This window comes from Aythya marila, assembly GCF_965140915.1.
Source record: "Aythya marila genome assembly, chromosome: 15".
Lineage (NCBI taxonomy): Eukaryota > Metazoa > Chordata > Aves > Anseriformes > Anatidae > Aythya > Aythya marila.
The window spans coordinates 14,913,510-14,936,241 of NC_139056.1; the positions used below are offsets into that span (position 1 = coordinate 14,913,510).

General features: G+C 49.5%; 3 protein-coding genes across 5 annotated transcripts in view; 1 reads left to right on the forward strand and 2 right to left on the reverse strand.

The window, feature by feature from the left end:
• TOM1L2 (target of myb1 like 2 membrane trafficking protein) overlaps positions 1–335 on the reverse strand; it is a 50,880-nt gene extending 50,545 nt beyond the window's left edge. For all 3 annotated transcript variants that reach the window (XM_082772539.1, XM_082772536.1, XM_082772535.1), the window contains exon 1: positions 265–335. In XM_082772539.1, the coding sequence (XP_082628665.1) occupies positions 265–316 (52 nt within the window). In that variant the 5' untranslated portion in view covers positions 317–335. The remainder of the gene's footprint in view (positions 1–264) is intronic.
• A 1,208-nt stretch (positions 336–1,543) lies between these two features.
• Positions 1,544–16,518, forward strand: DRC3 (dynein regulatory complex subunit 3; the record flags this gene model as incomplete). Its single annotated transcript, XM_082772194.1, has 12 exons — positions 1,544–1,700; positions 3,050–3,166; positions 4,685–4,851; positions 5,448–5,594; positions 6,777–6,896; positions 7,823–7,941; positions 9,219–9,387; positions 11,999–12,130; positions 13,414–13,484; positions 14,345–14,468; positions 15,960–16,091; positions 16,248–16,518. 12 exons carry the CDS (start codon positions 1,544–1,546, stop codon positions 16,383–16,385), a joined length of 1,593 nt encoding a protein of 530 aa, XP_082628320.1. The 3' UTR covers positions 16,386–16,518.
• Positions 16,519–17,480: 962 nt separating this feature from the next.
• ATPAF2 (ATP synthase mitochondrial F1 complex assembly factor 2) lies at positions 17,481–22,571 on the reverse strand. The gene is made up of 8 exons (XM_082772207.1): positions 22,380–22,571; positions 21,174–21,218; positions 20,713–20,858; positions 20,135–20,232; positions 19,421–19,501; positions 19,175–19,287; positions 18,735–18,850; positions 17,481–18,101 (listed from the first exon to the last, which is right to left on the reverse strand). Exons 1-8 carry the CDS (start codon positions 22,483–22,485, stop codon positions 17,964–17,966), a joined length of 843 nt encoding a protein of 280 aa, XP_082628333.1. The 5' UTR covers positions 22,486–22,571; the 3' UTR covers positions 17,481–17,963.
• Positions 22,572–22,732: the final 161 nt, after the last annotated feature.

Genomic DNA, 22,732 nt, shown 5'->3' on the forward strand with positions numbered 1-22,732 from the left:
CCTAACACCCCCCCCATCGCCCCCTAATGACCCCCATTTTCCCCTCATTGCCCCCTATTGCCCCCCATTACCCCCCAGGACCCCTCATTTTCCCCTCATTGCCCCCCATTATCCCCCTAACGTCCCCCATTACCCCCCTAAAGCCCCCGTTGCCCCCTAATTCCCCCCATTACCCCCCAAGACCTCCCATTTCCCCCCAGAGGCCCCCCATTTTCGCCCTCTTTCCCCCTATTTTCCCCCCTTTTCCCCTCCCGGCCGCCCTACCCAGGCTCTGCCCCACCGGGGTGCTGAAGGGGTTCCCCAGCAGGAACTCCATCTTGGGATGACAACAAACAGCGGCCCGGCGGCCCGCCCTCCTCCCTGCCCCCTCCGCCGCCCTGACTGGCAGCCGCCCGCACCAACCCCCGGTCGTTTTGCCGAGCGCGTCCCGCCTCCTCGAATCCCATTGGTTCTCTTCCGCACTCCCCGTGTTCCTATAGGTCGAAGCGCGCGCCCGTCACTGTCAAGAGAACGCCCCGCCCCCGCGGTGGTCCCCGCCCTTCCCACGCCCTCTGCTTGATGGACAGCGGGGGCGCCGCTAGCGGCACTCCTCATTGGGCGACGCGCACGGCGTTCTACAAGACCATTGGTCAAGCGCGACGTCAATCATACGCTCCTCCTCCCGCCCCCGGGGCACGCTGGGGGGCGCTGATTGGCTGACACGGTTTTCTCGCGCACTGATTAGCGGCCGCCCTTCCCACCCCTCTCCCGGGCGGGGAGGTGGTCACGTGACTTCCCCTAGCAACCGCTTCCCGGGCTTCCTTAGCAACCGGGGCAGGGGGCGGCGGGGCCTGGTCCTGGGCCTGGTCCTGGGCTCCGTGAGGGGTCTGGGAACGGCAGAGGCAGGGAATAAACTGTGCCTGGTCCCACAGGGAAGGAGTCTGTGTGTGTATGGGCTCCATCTGACAGCCTTTTCTGGGGATCTGCATTAAATGTCTTCACAAAACTGCTGTGCTTTTTATAATTCTCCTTTTTCTGCAACTTTTTTTTGACTTTTGTTATGAAATTGGTGTTTAAAACCCAGCGAACCACTGCTGTTAATTATCTGCTGTAAATACTGTGTAATTGCTTTGTAATTCAAAGTTTCCTATAAGCTTAAATGTACCTTTTAAGGCTAAATGTAAATGGTGCCCAGGGCCTTAAATACGCCCTTTCCATGAAGAGGGATTTCAGCAGCAGGTGCTGGGCCCTGGCTGTTACAGGCTGTGCCCAGAGCTTCTCCCCTGCTTCGTTTATCTGGCCAGAATCTAACATTTTCCACAAAAAAAACCCTCAAACATGGTATGAAGGCAGTGCCATTTATCATAAAGTCACACCAGTGACCTTGTGATAAAAGTCAAGTGCACCTTTGACATCAGCTATGAGGCATTAGGTCTTAATACTTGACTGTGCTCTTAATTCCTTGGTATTATCGTGCCAGCTCAATGAGCATTAGAAATAGCAGCCAGGCACTGGTTCTAATTTTTCTTTCTTTTCTGTCCATTAAGGCTGATATCCTCTAAAAATGAGTCAGTCGTACAACAGCATCAAGCCGAATGTTATCGACGATGAAATGCTTCAGAAAGCGGTTGAAGAGCAATGGCCAGAGGACATAGGGACACTCGCCAAAAGTGAAGGTGTTGACCTCAAAAATGTGACAGAACTACAGCTTGGTTTTAGAAGTGAGTATTAAAACATATATATGTTTTTTAATTTGCTTACCCTCCAATAATATTAGGTGGCTACCCAGCAATTAAACAATAATGATCAGCTTGGGTTTGTTATGTGAAAAATAATGTCAGGACTTAGATTTTTAAGTCATGCGTGTATGAAGTAGTTTCAGCTGAGAGGACTGGGTGGCTTTGCTTGTGGGCAGCTTTGAAGCTGCTTGGCTTTATGCTGCGCTTGTCAGTGCTATTCTTATTTAACATCTATATTGTGGTGACACCTACAGGCCACAGGCCTATTGGGCCCTTCTGTACGTGGCCAAATGAAATCCTGGGCAGGCTCTACCAGCTCTGGTGGCTATGTGAGAGCTACGTGGCAGATTGTGGTGATTACACTCCAATTTGGTAGCTTCCTCTGGCCATCCGTAACGTTATCAAAACTCATCTCTTACTGCCAAACTAGTCGGAAACTTGCATTCAGAAAATGAAAAGAAAGAACATTTGGTTCGATATTTGAGCGTTTTGGGGATATATAATTTCATGGACAAAATTGTTAGTTATTCGTTGCGTGCTCCAGTAAAATAACGCACGTATTGGATGAGTTCCTTAGGACGTGCTCTCAATTACCTGATCCTGCATTTATTTCTTTACACAAGAGAGAACTGTGTGACCATTTTGTGTGTGCAATTGAGTGCTCAATAAACAACAGCACCTAGTGAAATCTGCTGGGAAGCCATCGTGGGGAAAAGAATTGGGAGCAAGAGTTTTCTGTATTTTCTGTCACCTTGGTCCTAATGTTTTGCTGTAATGCCTACCAGCCTGCCCTTGTGGTTCTGTTTTTGGAGAAAGCTAAATGCGGTGATATTGATCAGTTCTAAACTGCCACCCTCACAGAAACATTAGATCCCAACTTGTTCTCCTGCGAAGAAAATCCCAGGAGCAGGAGCGTGAATTACGAAAGCAGTAGCTGGCCAGCAGTAGCCTGAAAACACAGCAAAAAAGCAGAGTTTCATCCCAAACCTTGCTTTCAGAGCTGGAAAGGAAAATGAAGGTCAAGGCCTCCTAGTAGAGGATTCATAAAGCCACTGTAGAGCGCAGTCAGCATCCCCTCAGCGGCTCGTTGGCATCGCTGATGAGCAGTGTGTGCTGGTGCAGGACACTGAGGTTAACTGGGCTGCTTCACTGAAATCACATCCAGCCAGTGGACCTCTCAGCTCTCTAGGGCAGTAACCACACTGTTGTAAGCTGCTAAAAATCATTTTTGAAGTAAGACTGGGTGTTTTTCCTTAGGAAGGGTAGTACATCTGTTAAACTGAAAGCTGCCTCACCTAAAAAGCAGTTTTATTTTTTTCCTGTGCCTTTAGATATCCTGCAGATTGATAATCTGTGGCAGTTTGAGAATCTGACTAAACTGCAGCTGGACAACAACATCATTGAGAAGATAGAAGCTCTGGAGAGTCTGGTTCACCTTGTCTGGCTCGGTAAGATGCAGGCGCATGGGGCTGGATGCCTTCTCAGGTGCAAAGCAATCTGTGATAAAGCCAGGACGTCACATTCCTCCTCAAACACAACTGATAGGAGCTTTCCCAGGGAAGGCTGTTAGCTGTCGGTGTGTTTCCTCATTTGACTGTCAAATGTCAAAAGGCATGAATATCAGTACTGCACAAAAATCCTTCAAATGTTTAACAGCCTGGTTTTAATACATTTGGTGTGGCAGGAACAGGAAGCTGCGATTTCAAGGCTGTTTCCAGGTTTTGTACTCATATTTTGAGGTGACTTTCGTAAATATTTATGGAAACTCCCCTGTGACTTAGAAATCTGTATGCTGTTTTAAAAGGTAATGCAAGCATTTTGGAGCCTGGAACCCCCTGAAAGACAGTGCTGTCTTCAACCCTACAAGTTTAAGGGCTTGTTGCCTTTGTTGTCCCAAAAAGCACCTGTCCTTGTAGTCTTACCTGACTACTTTCAACTAAAAACTCAGGACAGGGACAGCAGCATCACTCAGCGATGCGGGCTCTGATGCTGGGCAGATCCGTGACCTTGCTGCTACAAATTCCTAGCTAACAGCATTCGCTGGGAGCTGCAGCTTTGTTATTGGGTGGTAGTGTAAATATATCCTCACTTGCCACTGAAAATAGCATGGAGGCTTTGGCTCATAAGAACGTCTTGAAATGTCTAATGAGTTCTTCCGCCCTGTTGTCTGCACCGTTCTACTGCGCAGATGACTAATGCACTTGTGAATCAACAGCTGATCAGCACAGCGTAAGCAGAGTGTTTTGAAGCACTCTCATGGGTTTCAGCTTGCCCAAAGGTTGCGGTGGTTCAGCAGCTGCTGTGTGAATGCCTTAGCCATCCAGGGAGTAGGGTGATGCAGATGTCGTCACTGCCTTTGGACTCCTGAAACACTCAGTACTGACTGGCCTGAAAGCAAAGGCTGCCCTTATCTGTGGTGAGTGTAGGCGTTAGGATGGAAGTTCTGGCAGGATGAGATGAGGAAATATTAATGAGTGAAATAGGTGCAGTGAGCATGTCTCTGTTGACAGCAGGGTGGTTGTGAGCATGGAGCTGACTTATCTTGGTCTGGGGGAATTGGTATGGCAGGCAAGAGTCTGAAAGACAAGGCAGGGAACGTCAAACTTATCACAGAAATACCACCCTTGTAAGGGGCTTTCCCTGCCTCTTTTCTTATATTTTGGTTTTCCCCATAAGGTAGAAATCACTGTGAGGTTGTTTATGTGGACTCTGCGTGGAATGTCTTCATTCTTATATAAGAGGTGTGTGGGCAGTTGTAAGAAGAAGTGTCTGGTGCTTCCTAACCCAAAGAATGACAAATTTATGCTCACCCTTTCCTGTGGGATACTGAACACCCCTGAGGAAAACATTGTGTATAGACTCCTAAATCATGACCCAGGCTAAATGCAAGGATTGGATCGGGGTGTTCTGCTAGAAGTGATTTAACTTTTGCTTGTAAAACTTTTGATTTCTATACTCTTCCCCAGACTTGTCCTTCAACAATATTGAAGTAATTGAGGGCCTGGATACCCTTGTCAAACTGCAGGACCTAAGCCTCTACAATAACAGAATATCTAAAATCGAGCACATGGACACGTTACAAGAGCTACAGATTTTCTCCATAGGAAAGAATAACCTGACTGCTCTGGAAGATGTGAGTGCTCCCTGTCCTTGCAATTGTTCCTTACCAAAGGATCAAATATTCTAAAACTGGTGGTTGCCATCTGAGCAAGGGAAAATTCTCCTTAGGATTTCACGTTCTCTAGAGTCTAAGTTACAGTTTTGGTAAGCTATCCAGCTGTAAAGTGCTTATTTCAGCTTTTTCTTGTGTAGATTATTCGCTCATCGGGGCCTGGCTTTGCTACTGCTGTCATCTGTGGGGAAAGTCCTATTGGTTCCCACGAGAGCTGGAATAGGAATAAGCAGCAACATTTGAAGAAAGGAGGGAGTGAAGGCTAGGATTTGTTAAGGGTTCTTTTTGAGGGCAGTTTACCAATATGAGATCCGTGATTTGTCTCCCACCCTAAGCCTAAAGGCCTCCTTCATACACCCATCATTTACACATTCACGATGCCTCTTTTAAGTTTTTCCTTTTCCCCAAAGCATTAGAAACGTGTAATTTAATCTCGCCTGTGTTTGGCAGCTGAGCGGGATACGTACTGCAACAGAACTGTGATAAGAGCAATGAATTTCAGAACCGTGTGTTTCCATGGCGCTGGGAAGCACGGCATCTCTTTCCCGTCGGCACAGGTGGTTTATCTCAGGAGGTTTAAGAAGTTGCGCACGCTGAATCTCACAGGGAACCCTTTCTGCGAAGAGGAGCAGTATGTGCTGTTTGTTGTTGCTCACATTCCAGATCTGGTATACTTGGACTTCAAACGCGTGAGCGACACCACAGTAAGTATGTCTGCATCTCCCTCTCGTGAAATTGGGCACCAAATTGCAGAGCATTTGCTTTGTTGGTAATGCCTGCAATATTCTAGCATGTGGGGAAGCTTCCTCGCAGAAATTAGACCTACGGAAACATGCAGTGTTTATTCCATCTTCACCTAACAGCTGTGAACCTGCAGGCCAGATTCTATCAAACCTGGCAGAGAGGTAGAGGTGTCAAAGGTATTGCGTCTTCACAGGTTTTCTGAAAATCAGCAGCTGTCTGTGGGAGAGGGGCCTGGTTAATATTGCCGCAGAGATGCTGCAGTGTGAGTGCAAGACTTCTCAGAGATCAGTCTTGAGACAAAAGTCCCGAGGAAAGCAGGCTTGGTGGTCCTGCTGCTCACGGAGCAATTTGTTTCAGTAGTGGACTGACAGATTATCCAGGCAAGGAAGTGCCATCCGAATGCATTTCCCACTCCTGATTTCTGAAAACAGGACCATACACCAGCACTGGTAGCCTATGGGGCTGCTTTTTGATCCCAGGACTGAAGGGAACACAGAAGTTTGTTGTTGTTGTTATTTGTAATAACCAAAGAATGTGATTAATTCTACATTTGCTTGGTACAGAGCAGGAGCTGTACTTGGAACATGCACTACTCTTACCATAGGACTGGAAGAGCTTTCCAGGTCACCGAGTCTAGTCCCTGCTTGTACAGCCTGTATGCCATAGAATTGCACAGTTAAGTTTGTCAAGCTTCAGTGGCAAGCTAATTAGGTTCTTGCCCCTGCTACTACCTTGCCATCCACTCCTCAGATGAGCCATCTCCTCCCCGGTCGATGTATTAAACTCAGTAGTAAATCCAGTCAGATCTCAAATTCAAAGTCAAAACAGGGAATCCTGCTAAAAACAAACAAAGGAACAAACAAACAAAAACCCTAAAGATGAGGAAACTGGTAGATTAAAAATTGCTTGGGACTGAATCAGTTCAGATGCATTGAATGCAAAGGCAGAATAATACGTCAACAAAACGTGGGGCGAGGAATGGATTAGAAACTTCATAAGTAATTTAACAAAAAGAACACAAAGAAACGGAGGTGCAGATGTAATTTAGCTGCCCTTTATAGAAAGATGGAAAGCTTACGCTTAGATTTGTTGGGCAATGCTGGGTAATCTGATCAAATACCCTCTTTCTTTGTGTTTCTCAGCGAGAACTTGCTGTTTCAAAGTATCACTATCTCATTGACCCTCTGGAACACGAGGAGGCCCAGGCCCTGGCTCAGCTGGAGGAGAAGCTGGCAAAGCAGAAGGAGCTGGAGTACCACAAGGTGCGGGTTCTTCAGCTGGTTGTGTACTGTCTCAGGAGAAAGATGTGCAACAGATGTTGACTTCTCCTGTACCTGCTTTAAGTTTTAATGAGAGGCTAACGCCAACTGTGCTAAAACTAAGGCGAGGATTAATTTCTGATCTCCGAATCTCTTTTGAATGAAAACAGAAACTGCCGTGAGTACATATGATGCGGGGGAGCATAATTCTTTTGGCTGAACAATGAAACTGCAGATATAGACCCTGAGAAGCTCCGTAGTAAATCATACCCCGGGATCTTATCAGCATGATGGGAGATTAAGAAAATTACACATCTGAGGGAACTGTTAGTGTTCTCATGGTGCAGCAAGTTTGCTCCTAAGTTAATGTTGGTTTTGTTTAGTTTTGTTTTATGGTTAAAGTCTCCAGGGCTTTGAGATTGTTATAATCCTGTGAACAGACTGAAAACAAGGCCAGGAGGAGGGGTACTTTCAGTTACAGTCTGGCTCTGTGTTCCAGACTGCTAGAAGACCAGACTGGCTGAAGGTTAAGGAGGAGGTTAAGTGACAGGAGGGACACTGGCAGCTCTTTCTTCCTCACCTCCCCAAAGCCCACTCCTTACCTGCAAGGCTCAATGGTCTTGCAATACATGGTAGTGTGTCATGGTGCTTTATGTAAGATTAAATAGTGTTTTCTGTCCTTAGGCTAGAGAGTTCTAGCAGTAAAGCCACATGTGAACCAGGATGGCTCTCACGCCAGTGGCAGGGTGCTTGCATGACCTGGTGGTCAATCGGTTGTTGTGGTGTGACTGTGTCTGCATAGATCGTTACTCGCACAGCCCACCGGTGTTCCTCTGCTGGTAAAGAGCTTCTAGGAGAGACACATCCTAAGGAGTGGCAGAAGGTTAGCACTCTTTATTTTACTTATATTGCTCTGATTCTTTTCAAAGAGAGCCTTTGTTGAGTACCTGAATGGATCATTCCTGTTTGACAGTTTGTATGCAGAGGATACAGAAGCTGCCAAACTGGCTTACCTCCCTGGAGTGGATGACCTGCTGCAGGCATATCCTTCCTGGGTTTAAAAAACCTAGAGCTAAAACCTAATGACTTGAGTTAAGAAGGAGGTGCATCCGCAGGGACTCTTCATCCGTTGCTTTTGTCCAGGACTGAAAGCTACATTGATCTAAGATCTGAGAGTTTCTGTGCTCAATTTTGGAACGGCGCCAGAAAAACACTGCGAGACCATGAGACCACTGACAGCTTTAAGGCTTGATATCTCATGAAATATGAGGGCTACAAACAAATGGTTTGTATTACTGGCAAGCTGGCCAGCCCAGCTTGAAACAAGCTATTTGTATAACTGCTCGCTTCTGTCAGCGACAGGTCATGAGATTCCAGCGTTTCAAGCTCTCCCCATTGTAATTACCATATTCCTTTCCCTTCACTTGAATCAAACATAATTTCAGTAGTCTTCTTTTCTGACCCTTCAAGAATCAAGGCTTTGTGCTGTCTCTAAGTCTGGAATCCACTTAAAGTTTAAAATGAGCTGTAAGATAAATCTCTGTCAGTTAGATTGTAAGAGCACAGTTGCTAAAATCATGTTGAAATTGAAGTGGTAGGAGATGGGAACAGACTAATCAGAATTATATGAGTTGCATATCTCATGACCTGCCAGAGCTGGCTACGTGAAGTTTTCAGGCCAGCACATTTTTCTGATCATTGCTCCTACACGGGGGATCAGAAAGCAGACACTTTTATTTTTTTTTTTATTTCTCATTCAGATTAATAGAGCATTGTCAAGGCCAGTAACTTGACCTTCCTTAAAATTGCATTACACTGTTGGGGAAAAATGCATCATGGCTTAACTACAATATACTCCAGAAACAATTCCATTGCCAAGATAATAGCAGAAGAAAAATTGACGTTATTTTTGTGATGCTACCAAGTCAGTAGTTTATTCTGTGCTCTGGCTGTAGGCTCCAAAGCTATATTTATTAACTCCACAGACACTGTATTCACACTTGTGAAGACGGATAGGGTTGTACGCTTCATTCTGCTGCTGTGTCACAAAAGAGTCAGAGACGTGTATGCATTTCCTTTTTGTCCTCAAGGCCTTTTTCCCCTCAAGCTGCTACAGCGTTCTCCATACCCCTAAGGCAGCAAAATCCTATGCAGAGAATGTGATCCAGTCCTGCCACAGACAGAATAGGAGGAAGTCTGGTGCCAGCAAGAACCACAGGGTTTACATAACAGTAGCTTGTAAGTCGTTGCCCAAATTTACAGAGCTAGAAATGCTTGTTGCTCCACTGAACAAACAAAATACCTTGACTCCGGTGTCACATACAGGAAAGATTTTGTTTCAGTTTGTGAGAACCTATTTAACTATGGTCTGAAAGAGTATGAAAAACGAGAAGCTGAAGTCTCTGAGTTCTACGAAGGCCTTCGTGAAGCGTTAACAGCCAACCAACAAGAAGGGAGTAAAATAATCCTAGATTTTGAAAATCAGAACAAAGAGGTAATTTTCTTTATACTTTTATTGGTTTGTTACATCATGTACTAGCTTTCAATTTTACTGAGAACTAGGGTAACTCCATTAAATTAGGATTATGAACCTGGATTTATAGTGCAGGACCAGGAGTCAGTGCCTGGTCCCTAACTGCCGAGTCACAGAATGGCTGGGGTTGGAAGGGAGCTCTGCAGGACATCTGGTCTGATAAAAATATATATAGCATGTGTATTAAGAGTATCAATCTGTACCAAGAAGTTATGTTAACTAATACTCTCAGACACATGTTCTGATTTTTTGGGTGGTCCTTTGGGGACCCAGGAGTTGGACTCGATGATCCTTGTGGGTCCTGTCCAACTTGGGATATTCTATGATTCTAATATAATGTCATTAACAGGAGATTTTAGGGCTCTATAAAGGAAAAGGATTTGGGGTTTGAAGTTTCAGCCCCTTCATCAAACCACAGCCAACACGGACAGCTTTTATCTATGCTGGAAATGGAAATTTAGTGTAGGACAAAGTTAATATGCCATAGTGTTATCTCGTTGTCCATGAGATACCTGTCTGTTGTCCAGGTAAATGTTCATCAAGGCTTTACTGGGGAAAAAAAAAAAAAAAAAAAAGATGGTTAAACATCTCATTGCCACACAGGAATTGCTGGTCTTTATGAAAATGAAAATGCTGACCCTGTCCATTCAATGTTTTTGATTATATTGATTTAAAAAAAAAAGGGTCATCAGTGTTAATGGCACTTGTCTTTCCTCTGAGGCCTCCAGCAGCTCCTCCCTCATTGAAAAATAGGGAAGAAAAGGAAATTGCAGGTTATTCAGCTTGTTTTCAAGTCATTTTCTCATTCAGTTCATTTTGCCAACAACAGTTCAAAGAACTTTGAGAAAAATCAGGTAAATTGTTGTAATGCGTTTCTAGTCCTGTTTTAAAGCAGAAAAATCCTTTTTCATTCTGCTCAACTACAGCCGTCCATTGTGGCTGCTCAGGGCGTAGCTTCTAGCTGGATCCCCATGTAACCAGGTATAATAGATGGATCATTATTTTGTTTCCACAGGGGGAAAAAAAAAAAAAAAATCAAGAGGGCTAAAGCCTGGTAAAAACTGTCAGCTGAGCAGAACGAGTCCCTGACAACTGACACCAGGCAGAGTCACGAGCGCTCGCTCTTTGAAAACCGGGTCACGTTTATTTAGGTGCCTTGTCACGAGCTGGCAGCCTGCTGAGTCACCGTCCCCAGGTCCTTGAACCCTGCTGACTCATGCTGGCAAACGGGCTCTGGCAACTCCAGTCGGGATGTTAGCTGGCAGATTTGCCAGAAGGCAACTGATGGAGATTGATATGCATACTCGGTTAACTAGCACTTGATTCCCAACAGATCCTCTGTAATAAATATATCTGAATAATATATATATGTGGCTAAGGACAGATTTTGACAGTTCATCTTTGTTTGGTAGCCAACAGACTCAGCCATGGCAGGACACAGTGGTCAGGGTGACAGTTTTCACATAAATACTGGAAGAGTCAGCACCCAAGCTGAGCACTGTCTTTTAACAGTCATTTAAAGCTGATGGAGAAGTTTAAAAAGTGCAAAGGTCCCGGCAGACTGGAATTTGTCAACCGTTCTTAGGGGCTGTTTGGCTGGCTGTAATCCTTTCAGGCGAGCTTGGACAACCTGTAAAATAACACTGCTCTCTGAAGCTGGTGCAAAGAAGCATTAAAGACCTTGACCTTTAAAGTTCCTGCTTCTAGAAGTGTGGTTTGGGTGGCTTGGGAGCTTTTGGGGGCCTCCCATCTTCCTTATGTCAGGAAAGAAAATATCTTGCTCTTCCCCACTTTTAATGCTGCAAAATTTGGGTAATCGGTTTTCAGAAACAAGTCTTGGCAATGCTTTTGGTAAGAATTCACTCTTTTAGCCTATTCTGTTTCCTCTCAGGAGGATTGGATTAGACATCCCAAGATGTTTATTTTTTCCTCCTATTAATATTTGATTTGAAAATAGATTTGAAAATAATACGTTGCTCAGCACAAGAGGATTTTTTTTTTTTGATCCAAGAAATAATAAATCTTGCCTGATACAAAACTGACGTCAATATTTAATTCTGAAGGGGCAATAAATCCATGCTGTTAGAGGAAGTCAGGCAATGATAGGTATTCCATACTCAGAATACTAAATCCTGACCCCATGGAAGTCAATCAAGATTCTCCTTGACAGGAAGGGGATCAGGATTTAGGCCTGCATTTCTTTTTCAGAGTAATTGTTAATCTCTTCTTCATGGCCAGCAATGTCAAGAATGTAATATGTAATATATATTTTACTTGAAATGTGTCAGAAGGGAGCCAAAGTTGGAAGCACAGAAAGGGCAAAGTCATCTGGTGACTGGAGGATGAAGAAGTGTTTTCACCAGTGTCACTGCCTTGCACAGGATCGTTTACCCAGGAGCATACCTCAGCACTGTTGCCTTCCCAGTATGTAAATCCGGAGACTTACTGAATCATCACATTTCATTTCAGCTAATCAGCAGCAGGAACTTTTCTCACATATGTAACAAGTTAATTAAATTGCAATGGAGTGCTGAACACAAACTATAAGTAATTTATGTATCTCTGTGTTTAGAGGCTGGATGAGATTCATCATGCCACTAGTTACAATATTGCTGAGTCTAAACGAGAGGAATACAACGAGGACATACTTCAGCTGTCAGAGACGCTCATGACCTTGGAAATACAAACAGCTGACCAGCTGGAGGTAAGGTTCAAGCACATACCTGTTAAGCCTCCCATCCAGGATGCAAGGGGGTCGTTTTTCTGTTGCTGCACCCCTCTGCATAGTAGCCCATTGCACGAAGAGGGGCGTACAGTTCTTCCAGTCAGCCTGATGTTCTGTCTAAATTTCGGGCTTTCTTTGCTCAGGGTTGATCTGGGTGGTGTCAGGCCCTGGACATTGATACGTTGCAACAAGTTTCTGTTTCTCGGAGCAGAGTGCGGTTATTTCCCTCACATCTATCCAAGCTGATTCCCAAAGCTTTAGAGAAAGGGAGTTGAAGTTGTTCAGTCATTTCATAGGACTGAGTACAGAAGTCTCTGCATGGTATGGGATATGCATTTGGGATTCTAGAAGTGTAATTCTTTGAAGCTGATCCTCGCTATGAATAAGATTACACACGTTCCTGCTCAGCTTACCGCATTTGCTTGCATAATAGCTGCCTTTTTTCTCCCCAGACTTCTCCTCAAAAACTAGGGCAGGGCTCCTAATGTGCATCTTCATTTAAAAACAACAACAAACAAAAAGCCCTAATCTATTATAAGCTAACAGGCAGGATCTGCAGCCTTTATGCAAGCAGATGCAGCAGTTTACTTCTGTGAATGTGCGTGACAGAAAGCAGGAGCTCAAAATGGATTCCTTACTGCATCAGGATTGCGCCTTTTAATGCTTTCTGAATTGCTCCTAATATATCTGCAATCACTGGTGGAAAGATCAGAAGCATTCCTGTGTGCATGCCCTTCTGGATTTACAGGATTTGGGTGGCTGTAACTGTTTTATCAAGACAGTAAGTGCAACACTTAACAGATTCTCCGGCAGCCATTTTTGAGAGAGGCACTAGGCAGCAGCAATTTTAGTTTCTGAGGACTAAAACAAAAGCTGCGGTAAGCCTAGGCACTGCTTATTGCCTCTGACAAGAGGCTTTTCAGATATACAAGGAGACTGCAGCATGGCAGCGTGCAGGAATACAGCACGCTCTGAGCGTTACGTGAGGGTTCAAAGTGATCGGCTGACTCGCTCCAGAGACCAGGTAAGTATCATTCAGTCAACTTCTCTCTAGCGAGCTGATTCTGATTTTCTGTCCCTGAATGAGAAAAGAAACTCTTGCAACTTTCAAACAATTTACATGCTTGAGGCAGTTCATTTTCTGACTGTGCTAATAACAGCAGTGAGTCCAATTTATAATCAATTTTAGGTGCTTCCTAGATTCCTTTTTGTGTTCAGGAAAGTGTTCATTGTAACGTTTCCTCTTTTTTCCTTCTGCTAAGGAACTAATAAAGGATTTTGAAAAAAACATTGCTGTCATAGCATCAACATTCATTGAAAACGTTAAAGGGATATATCCTTTTGACAGCGTGTTGGTGTGGACGTCTGAGGGAGGTACGTATGCCTCACTCCTAAATCCAGAACTGAGCCCTTGGAATAGAACCGGATTATTTTTAGTCAACAGAAAAGCCGTTTTCCCAGCTTTGCAGGAATGGCCATTTAAAGTGCCCAAAGTCTGGCTTGGAGACTTGGAAAGCACAAAGGGCTCTGGCTCAGTTCTCCTGTACTGAAATTCTGTAGGACTTACACAGCTTTCTCCCCTGTAAGAATCTTGCTTTTTTTTTTTTTTTCTTCAACCACGCATGACACAACTCTTAGAAGACCTGGCTAGGCTGTCTTCTATGTGCTTTCTTGCCATAGAAGTACCTGCGGTTCTTCCTGAAGCTTCTTTAAATGGCCTTCATCTTTGTGTTATGGATGTCCTCTGGAACAACGTGAGATAAGAACAGCGAAGTACTTCAGTGACAGTTTACCCTATATAAATAAATCTGTTGGCGTGGTGCAAATAATTGGCATATTCAGAGCTTGGCTTTTATCCTGAGAGGCCTCCCTCAGTTTCCTCCGCAAACCCAGGCACAGTCTCAGTGTAATATACAGCAGCGAGGATGAGACCTGATGTGAGCTGTGATTAAGAGCAGAAAGTGCAAATCCTGACATCACAGCAGCTTCTGGCAGCAGCTTGGCTGTTTCCCTTGGAAGCCTGCTGTGAGGACAGAGGACACCAGAGTGCTTTTCTGCATGCCTGCACTAGGCCTGGCAGCTCTCTTTCACATCATTGCTTTTTCCAAGCCTCAGCTTCTCATTACAGCAGGTCCAGTTTCATCTCTAAAAGTGAGTGGTGTGCTCAGCTTTTTCCTTAACCATCTTCTATACGATGGCCCAGTGCCGGGACCTGGAAAACCGTCACCATGAAAAGCTGCTAGAGATCTCCATCAACACCCTGGAGAAATCAGTCAAGAATGAGCTTGACGAGGATCTTCCAGATGACGTTCGTGAGGTGAGGGCACCAAATAATTCACCTCCACTAAGGAGTCAGCAGGAAGAGAAGGCCACAGCCTTTTCTCGGACAGGGAGGGATTTCCAGGAGGCTCAATACAGCTAGAGCTAGGTCTAAACCAGAATGTAGCTTCCTTAGAGGAAGTCCCAGCTGTCTGGCTGAACCGCAGTGCTGCTGGGCATCTCTGCTGACTAGGACAGAGGATGACTGCACTGCAGGTTTCCCTGGGCTTTGCAAGAGCTGGTGGCAGCAGCCCAGGAGAGGTGCTGAGCAAATCTCTCTTGCCTCCAGCACAGCTCTCTTCTCTGGCTGATTTCCAGACAGCCCCAACCCAGCAGGCACTTAGGCAGCTTCCCTGCTGCACTTGAAGCTGGTTTTGTTCAGATTCTTCCTGCTTCTCCCACGAGACCCCAAACGCCACTTTAGTGCAGGGGGGCTCTGTTTGCCTCGGTGATTTCAGGAGCAGCCCCCACCCGGAGGTCTCCCACCCCTTAGCTCTTCTGGAGGCAGGACTCGACATTTCAAACGCAGCTTCCCACCGCAGCCCCAGTCTTGCTCTGATCTCAGGGATCCCAGGAGCCTTTCAGAAAGCACAAAGATTGTTGCAGTGCTCCAGTCAGCAATGCTGCTGACCTTTTTGCCTCTGTTATTCCTTCGCTTAGTGGCTAATTGACTTGAGTTTTGCATTCACCGTGTTTTCGCTCGGTCCGGATTATCCCAGCCCCCCTATTACTCTGGGTAATCAAGAGCTGACAGACACAAAACAGACCCCTCAGTCCCCCGGGGGAGCTCCCTGCTTTATGGGCTGTGCAGATGGCTGCAGTTACGCACCGTTGCTGTGCACCCATTTTGCCTCGCTGCCATCCATTTCCACAGAGAAGCAATCTTCATTTGTTCAACAGCTGCACTTGGCTGCAGGAGGAGAGCCATTACGCTTTAGCAAAGCCACCCTCTATTTAGAGCCACGGGAGAAGTCACTGCTTTGATTAGAAGCTGGGACTCTCCAAAATGAAGATTTACAGCCGGCGGCAGCAGCGCAAGAGACCCTTCCAAGTGCGATTTTCCACTTCCCCCAGCTGCTGGGGTGGGCGAGCTGGAACTCACGCAGCCCTGCTCCCACAGCAGCTGCCCGCAGGGGCAGCCGTGTGCCGCGAGGCAGCGAGCCCACAGCAGGCATCTGCTCCCTGCTCTAGCAGGTAGGGCCAAAGGTGCTGCCTCAGTTTCCCCATCTGCAGCAGGGAGAACGCCCCAGCACAGCGAGGCTCCGTGTCCCTGCAGAGGGTAAAGCACTGGATTCATCCCGATTAATTTTTCGGAAAAAAAAATTCATCATCCTGATGAATTTTTCAGAATTTCAGAGCTTTGTCGCTCTGAAACACGGGTCCTGTTTTCTTCCCCCCAAGCGCTGCAGTTGTGCTGCTCGTTCTGAGCTCTGATGCTTTCGCTGTGCACCCCCCCCTCTCCCCCTGATCCGCTCACGTTGCCTCCTAGCTTCTGGTGGACAAAACCACCCTGGTCAACATGGTCAACGCGTCCCACAACGTCCACCTGCTGAAGATCAACATGCGGGAGTGCGACATCCTCACCAACGCCTATCGCTGGCAGGCTTCTGTGACGGGGAAGGTAAGGGACCTCCGTGCTCACGTGGGGCTGGGGCACGGCTGCTGGTGGGGATGCTGCTGCAGGAAACATTCCTGAAGCTCTGCCGGAGCCCTCGGTGCTGCAGCCAGGGGCGCTGGGCAGCCTGTGGGTGCACTGCTTTGGCTTCCATCTCTCCAGGCTTTCCAAGATGAGATCGACAGGAACCGCAACCGTGTCAAAGAGATTTTCCAATACATCGACAACCTCCAGGAGCAGCTGGATAACAGTCTCCAGGAGCAGCTGGATAGCATAGAGCTCCTGGAGCCGCCAGAGTAGGCGTGCCAGGGGCTGGGCAGCTGCCTCTGGGTGCACACAGGGCAGCCCCCGCGGCACAGCACCCAGCAGGGACGGCTGCCCCTCTGTGCCTGAGCTGTCTAGGACATTTCAGGCCGAAGGCGTGCTCCTTCTCTCCCGCATTAAGCTGCAAATAAAAGATGCTCATTGCCTCCAGAAAAGCAGATGAAGCTTTGTCTCTTCCACCCCGTTGGCACGGAGCCCATTCGGTGCTCAGACCTGGTCGCGAGGGGTTATGGCTCAGCTGTGAGCTGATTGAACCAAATCAGCGCAGCACATCACGCCTGAAAGCTTTAGTACCTGCGAGCAGTGACAGGAACCTGTGAGCCCCAGGCACACGGCAGCAGCCAGGGAGAGGAGCGCTCTCCATCAACCCACCCCCAGAATAACAGCAGGTTTCCAGCTCAGCAAGCACAAGGCTGGCTGGGGCTCTGCGTGCCTAGGAGCCTTGTCTTCTCGCCACCTCTTGCAAAAGCGGCTTTCTGCAGCGTGAACAGAGCAGCCCCCAGCTAGCAGGGAGGGAAATCAATGGTTCCACAGGAGCTCACACGCTGCTGCTCGCAACAGCCAAGCGAGGAGTCATTAATTCCCCTCCTTGCTCGGTGACAGCAGCTGCTCCGCTCACATGTGGGCAGCTTCTGAGAAATGATGCTGGCCAGGGCGGTACTGCTCGAGGCAAGCAGCAAGGAAAGAGGTGGGAAGGTTAAATGAAAGGGTGGCTGCACACAAGCTCTGGGGAGAGGCCAGGTCTCCCGACAGCCCTGTAGCTGGCGCTGCCTGACGTACAGATTTAGCTCCGAGTGCCCTGCGCTTCTGAAGATGGCTGGAGCCCAGCTTTTCCCCCGGTCTCGTTCCAGGGCTGCATAAATCAGCTCCCTGCTACTCCTTGGCTGCAAGGACAGGGCACCTAGCACAGAGAGGCTCACGGAGAGATGCAGAGGGAGCAGATCTGTTTGGTAGCTACTGCCTGTTCGGTTCTGCTCCTGGTTTTGTCTGCCTGCAGCCATTCCTAGAGCCTGGCAGCTCGGAACCCACACCGCGGTTTGGCGATTAAAACAAAGAAACACTCGGCAGCACTGGCTTTCTGTATCTAGCAGGGGCGTGCCTTTAATCAAACAGAGAGACCCTGGTGTTACACGCAGGCACACTGAGGGATGAAGAACAGATGCAGCCGAGTCTGTTTTCAGATTTCCATAACGAGTGCGTGTCAGGAGCTGGCAGCTCTGAAGACATGTGGCATATGCTGGGTGTGTCTGTGCCGTGCCCTGCCCAGGAAGCTGCTTCTTCCCTGGGAGCTCATCAGATCAATTCCAGACAGCGGTAACGGCCAGGGCTGCTGGCTCCAACACGCAGAGGGAGCTCACCTTGACCTTTCCTCCTCGCGGGCTCAAAACTGCTGGCGCTGCACCGCAGCAGGCAGTCCGAGCAGGGAGCTGCTCCCAGAGCTCCTCAGCTCCAGGCTGATCCCAGAGGTGTGGTGGCAGCGTGGTGGTGACCGTCCCTGGGTCACGGCAGCGACTCACAGCTGTGGGTTCTCCTCCTACGCCCGGCCCGGCAGCCTTAGTCCTGCAACAGCTTGTGTTTTACGGTGGAGCTCTCTGAGCAGAGGTGAACAAAGAGAGTCCCAGCGGCCGCACGAGCGCGCAGCTCGCACAGATCGTAGTCGTGGGCCCACTCCACCTTGCCCCAGCGCTGAATCTGAAGGAGAGGAGGAACGGGAGTCAGTTCAGAAGGGGATCATACACCCAGCTGCTCAGCCTCCCCTTTCGTGTTTGTGAAACGTGGCAAGCTGCCCAGGAGGTGTGCCGATTGCTGACCGCTGGGGTAGGGAGAACTCCAGAGGAGTAAGGTGGAAGGACACGCTTCATCTCTAGTGGGCTCTGAGGCAAAACCCCTTAGGGGAAGATGAAAAGATTCCCATCAATTTCAGCCGCTTTGGGGTCAGGGAGAGCTTCATGCCAGGCCAGTTTCCAGCCCGTGCTCTCACAGCAAGCGAGCTATTAGTTTGGTGTCTAGCAAGGCCTCCAGGCTGGAAAACCCACAGCAAGAGAAGCCATCCACGACTTTGCGCTCCAGATTTCAGGGAGAAAAATCAGCCATCTGGGTTCTGCACAAGGAAACTGGCAGCCCCAGGAGCACTCCGGGCGGCTGTGCCCGTCACACTGCTCTGCAGCAGCATGCTCCAAACCCTCTCAGAGGGGGAGGCTGGCGGAGTGGAACCTCTCCCGTAATAGCCGGCCCTTCCCTTGCCAGTTATTTGTGGTGGGGGGTGCGTTTGTCCTGCTGAGATGATTGCTCTGTGAATTATAGGCTTGTTCTGCACCAATTTACCTGGTATTCTTCCTCCAGCCGAGACAGAAGCACGGCTTTCTCCACGGTAATGTGCCTGTCAATCAGGCCCATGGACAGAATGAGAGATTTCAGCTGGGTGATTACGTATTCTATACCTGGAAGGGAATAAACCCAAAACAAACAAAATTCAGGGCTGTTTTCTGCAGCATTACAGCAGCATTTTCGCAGGCTCTGAAGGGACAGTTGAGACGTGGTACCTCCTCAGGGAGATCACCAGGCCAGCGACAGCTCCTGCTCACATTTGGACTCCTAAGAGCCAAACGTGCTTTTAACAGCAGGCACAAAGCCCCAGTGACCTTGAGGCCACGATCATCTCAGCACAGCAGCAGGAGGGGAAAAAAGCATTGCAGCTCTTCTCTCCAACAGGGAGCAGCCTCTCCTGCCCTCGTGCAGCGCTCCCCCAGCCCAGCCCCTCTCACCTTGCAGAGCCCACATGTTGTAGGAGGCCAGGTGGCTGCTGAAGGTGTCCCTGGTGCTGGCCGGGATGTTTGGCCCCATGATGCTGGTGGAGGAACCGATCGCCACGTTGTACCTGCAACCATCACGCACAGCCCCTTAGGAAAGCACTGGGCTCGTGGATCTCAGGGTTCTGAGGCACAAGTGCTAAAGCTGCCGGCCTCAGGAGGGCAGGGCACGAGTCAAGAGAAAGATCTTCGACCTCTTACCTTTTCTCAGCCCAGGCGACGATGGGATCCCACTCGTTTCTCTGCAGCTCTGCCAAGGCAGCCGGCTCCTCCACGCGATAGCTGGGACACGGCACAGCAAAACCCCGCTGGGTATCAGGAAGGAAACCGAGCCCTCCGCAGCCCCCGGGGCCTTTCGCCCACCCCATGGTAGCAGCTGCAGCGAGCAGGAACGATCCCCTCACCCTTCCCTGAGTTCAGAGCTTTTCCTTGTTCTCCTAAGGATGATTCTACCTTGCTGTGTAACACAGCAAAACATCCAACAAAAAAATGCAGCAGGCAGCCCAAAGCCAGCCACAGGAAGGTTTAGTGGAGCAGGGGACGTGCCCCACTGCACCTTGCTGCACCTTTCCAGCACTGGAGTGCCAGGGGATCAGGCTGACAGATTCTCCCAAGCCTTTCTGCTGTTAGCTTTTCCCCAAGGAAATCTTCATTTCTTGCTGCTCCTGCCCAGCGAGGACACCTCCAAAACACTTCAACAGGGGAGCAGATCCCTGCCCTCCCTCACGCCTCTGCCCTGTAAGTGCGTGGAGTTGCAGGAGGTTGCAAACACGGGACTGCCCGACCTAATCCAAAGCCCTGGGGCCAAACCAGAACCCTGCAGTGACTTGCTTACGGCAGACGTTTCCCCTCAATTCCCCCAACCACCTTCCCAAACACCTCGTCCCTGTTGCAGAGGGTGCCCCGCTCCCGTACCAGACGGTGTCGGTCTCCAGGAACTTCACGGCTGCACGGATCAGCTGCCCTTTGCTTCGCTGCGTGGGATTGTCCAGGGCCGTGTTGCACAGCGTGGTCTGTGGGACAAAGGCACTTTAAGGCACTGTTACTCAAGGCTCGGGGGAGCAGCAGCTGCCGTTGTACAAGGCTGAGCAGAAGCAGAGGAATTTGGGGCAGACAAAGAGCTGAGGAGCTCAGCTAGAATGGAATTGTAGAGGCAAACATGGCTCACCCAACAGGAATCTCCTTTGGAGGTTCTGCCTTTGGAGCCAGCCCATCAAACACCACGGGGCAGAGCCCAGGGACTTCCCCAGAGCTCATCCTCCTTCCTGCTTCCCCCTGCTGTCCCCAATAACGCCCTCCAGCCCCTCCTCAAACCCTCCCCCAGTGCCACAGCCAGCACCTATCTGCCCTTACAGCTGCGGGGCCCTCCCAGTGCTTATCCCAGGTGCTCTCTCTCATCCCCACTTCCACTGGCATCAGGACGAGCTGCTCTCTCCGTGCTCTGTATCCAGACACCATTTTTAAGCCCCAGTGCTCTGAGCTTTCGTGCTCACCAGGTGCATGGTGTAGAACTTGATGGTGTCTTTCTGGGAGTCCCATTCCGTCGCCACTGCGATGGCCAAAGCCTCGCTGGGGACGGTGAAGAGCTTGGCCTGCGGCGTTTTCAGCTTGCGGTGGTCCAGGTTTATTTCAAAGCCTCCTGGGGAATCAGAGCAGAAATGCTGGGGAATTAAAGAGGAGCAGGCACTGGGGAACAACAGACAACCCCGCGGAGGGAGCGGGCTCGGAGCTGGAGCTGAGGGGAGCGAGGGATCAGCAGCTTCCCACCAGCAGCGTGCTGACACTGCTTTCCCCCTAACGACCTTGGAAACTTTCCCTCCGCGTGGTTTTGCTAGAGATGAGGAAAGGACGAAGCAGGCTGGTGACAAACACCCCGCTCTGCATAAACCAGGGTTGCAGGCGTGCTGCTGCCTCGTGGTGATAGCCCCCTGCGTGCCCCAGAAGCCGAGCTCACCTTCTCCTTGCGAGATGCTCACGTTCTGGTAAAACCTCTTCCTCTCTGGGGGGGGAAAACAGAGGTGTTGAAAGCGGATCAGAACAGAGGGAACCCCTGGTGCTATCACGGGCCTGGCCTCGTCACAAAATCCTGCTCCTTCAGCCACATCCAGGCCCGTTTTCTGCTTCAGGGAGCTCCGCTCAACCGGGGAAGGGCCGTGAAAGTGGTGGGCGCCCCCGGTGCTGCTGCCACGATCGCCCACGGGTCACCTGTGGGGTCTGGCAGCCCCACAACGAGCCCCCGAAAACACCCTCAAAGTGGCTGTCCCCACATCCACCCCTTCCCAGCAAGATCCGCCAAGGGGACAGGCAGACCCCATAGGTCGGAGTCACCCCTGGGGGTCTCTGTCACCCCCCACCCCCCAAAAAAGAACCAAAAAACAAACAAAGAAACAAAAAATAATTAGAGAAGCAGCAACGTGAGGCCATGCAGCTGGGCCTGGGTGTCGAGGGAAGGCTGGCTCCGAGCCCGGGGTGAGCACCCATTATCTTTCTAGGGGGATTTTTACCTTTTTTGGGGTGGATTTTACTTTTTAAAGGGGAATTTTACCTTCTTTGGGGGGGATTTTAACCTTTTTTCTTTGGGGGGGGGGGGGGAGATTTTACCCCTTTTAAGGGAGGGTTTACTTTCTTGGGGGGTGGATTTTACCCTTTTAGGGAAGAAATTTTACTCTTTGGGGGGGGGACATTTTACCTTTTTTGTGAGGGGAGGATTTTATCTTTTGGGACGGATTTTACCCTTTTTAAGGGTCATTTTCCACTTTTTAAGGGTGATTTTGCCTTCGGGGGGGGGGATTTTACCCTTTTTAAAGGAGGACTTTACCCTTTTTTGAGGGGGATTTCACCCTTTTTGGGGGGCATTTCAGTCTTTTTTGCGAGGATTTCGCCTTTTTGAGGGGGATTTCGCCCTTTTGGGGGGATTTCGCCCTTTTGGGGAGGCATTTCACCCTTTTTGGGCGCATTTCACCCTTTTTGGGGGCGCATTCCTCCCCCCCCAAGCCCCCAAACCCTACCCTTATTCCCTCCCCAGTACAACCTCGAGGAGGATCCCACCGTGAACCCCCCTCAGGACCAGCCCTGTCGGACCCTCCCCATCCCCACACCCCCCCCAAAACCCCCTCAAACCCCCCAAAACCCCCCCAACCCCCCCCCAATCCCCCCTCACCTGCCGGCGGGGCGTACCCACGACCCCCCCCCGTCCCCTTGAGGACACCGGGGGCCGGCCGGGGGGCGCAGCCCAGCAGCAGGCGGCGGCAGCGACCCCTCCACATGGCGCTGGGGACACGGAGGGGACCCTGAGGGGACACCGGGGGCCACCCCCCCCCCCCTCAGCACAGCCCCGTGGGCGCCGCCATCTTGCCCGCGGCCCCGACCAATCCCCGCCTCGCGCGCGGTTTGGCCCCTCGGCCTCCCCGTTCCCCGTATGGGGGGGGTGCGAAACTACAACTCCCAGCACCCCCCGCGGCGCGGCGAGCCGGGAGAAACCGAGAAACAACCAATCAACGCTCCGCATCTCCC

What these genes read in the sequence shown, in the direction of transcription:
- ATPAF2 (XM_082772207.1), bottom strand. Translation starts at nt 22,485, where the DNA reads ATGTGGAGGGGTCGCTGCCGCCGCCTGCTGCTGGGCTGCGCCCCCCGG. An exon ending in GAGCATCTCGCAAGGAGAAG is followed by an intron (nt 20,859 to 21,173) that starts GTGAGCTCGGCT and finishes CTGATTCCCCAG; the next exon opens with GAGGCTTTGAAATAAACCTG. An exon ending in CAACATGTGGGCTCTGCAAG is followed by an intron (nt 18,851 to 19,174) that starts GTGAGAGGGGCT and finishes ATTCCCTTCCAG; the next exon opens with GTATAGAATACGTAATCACC.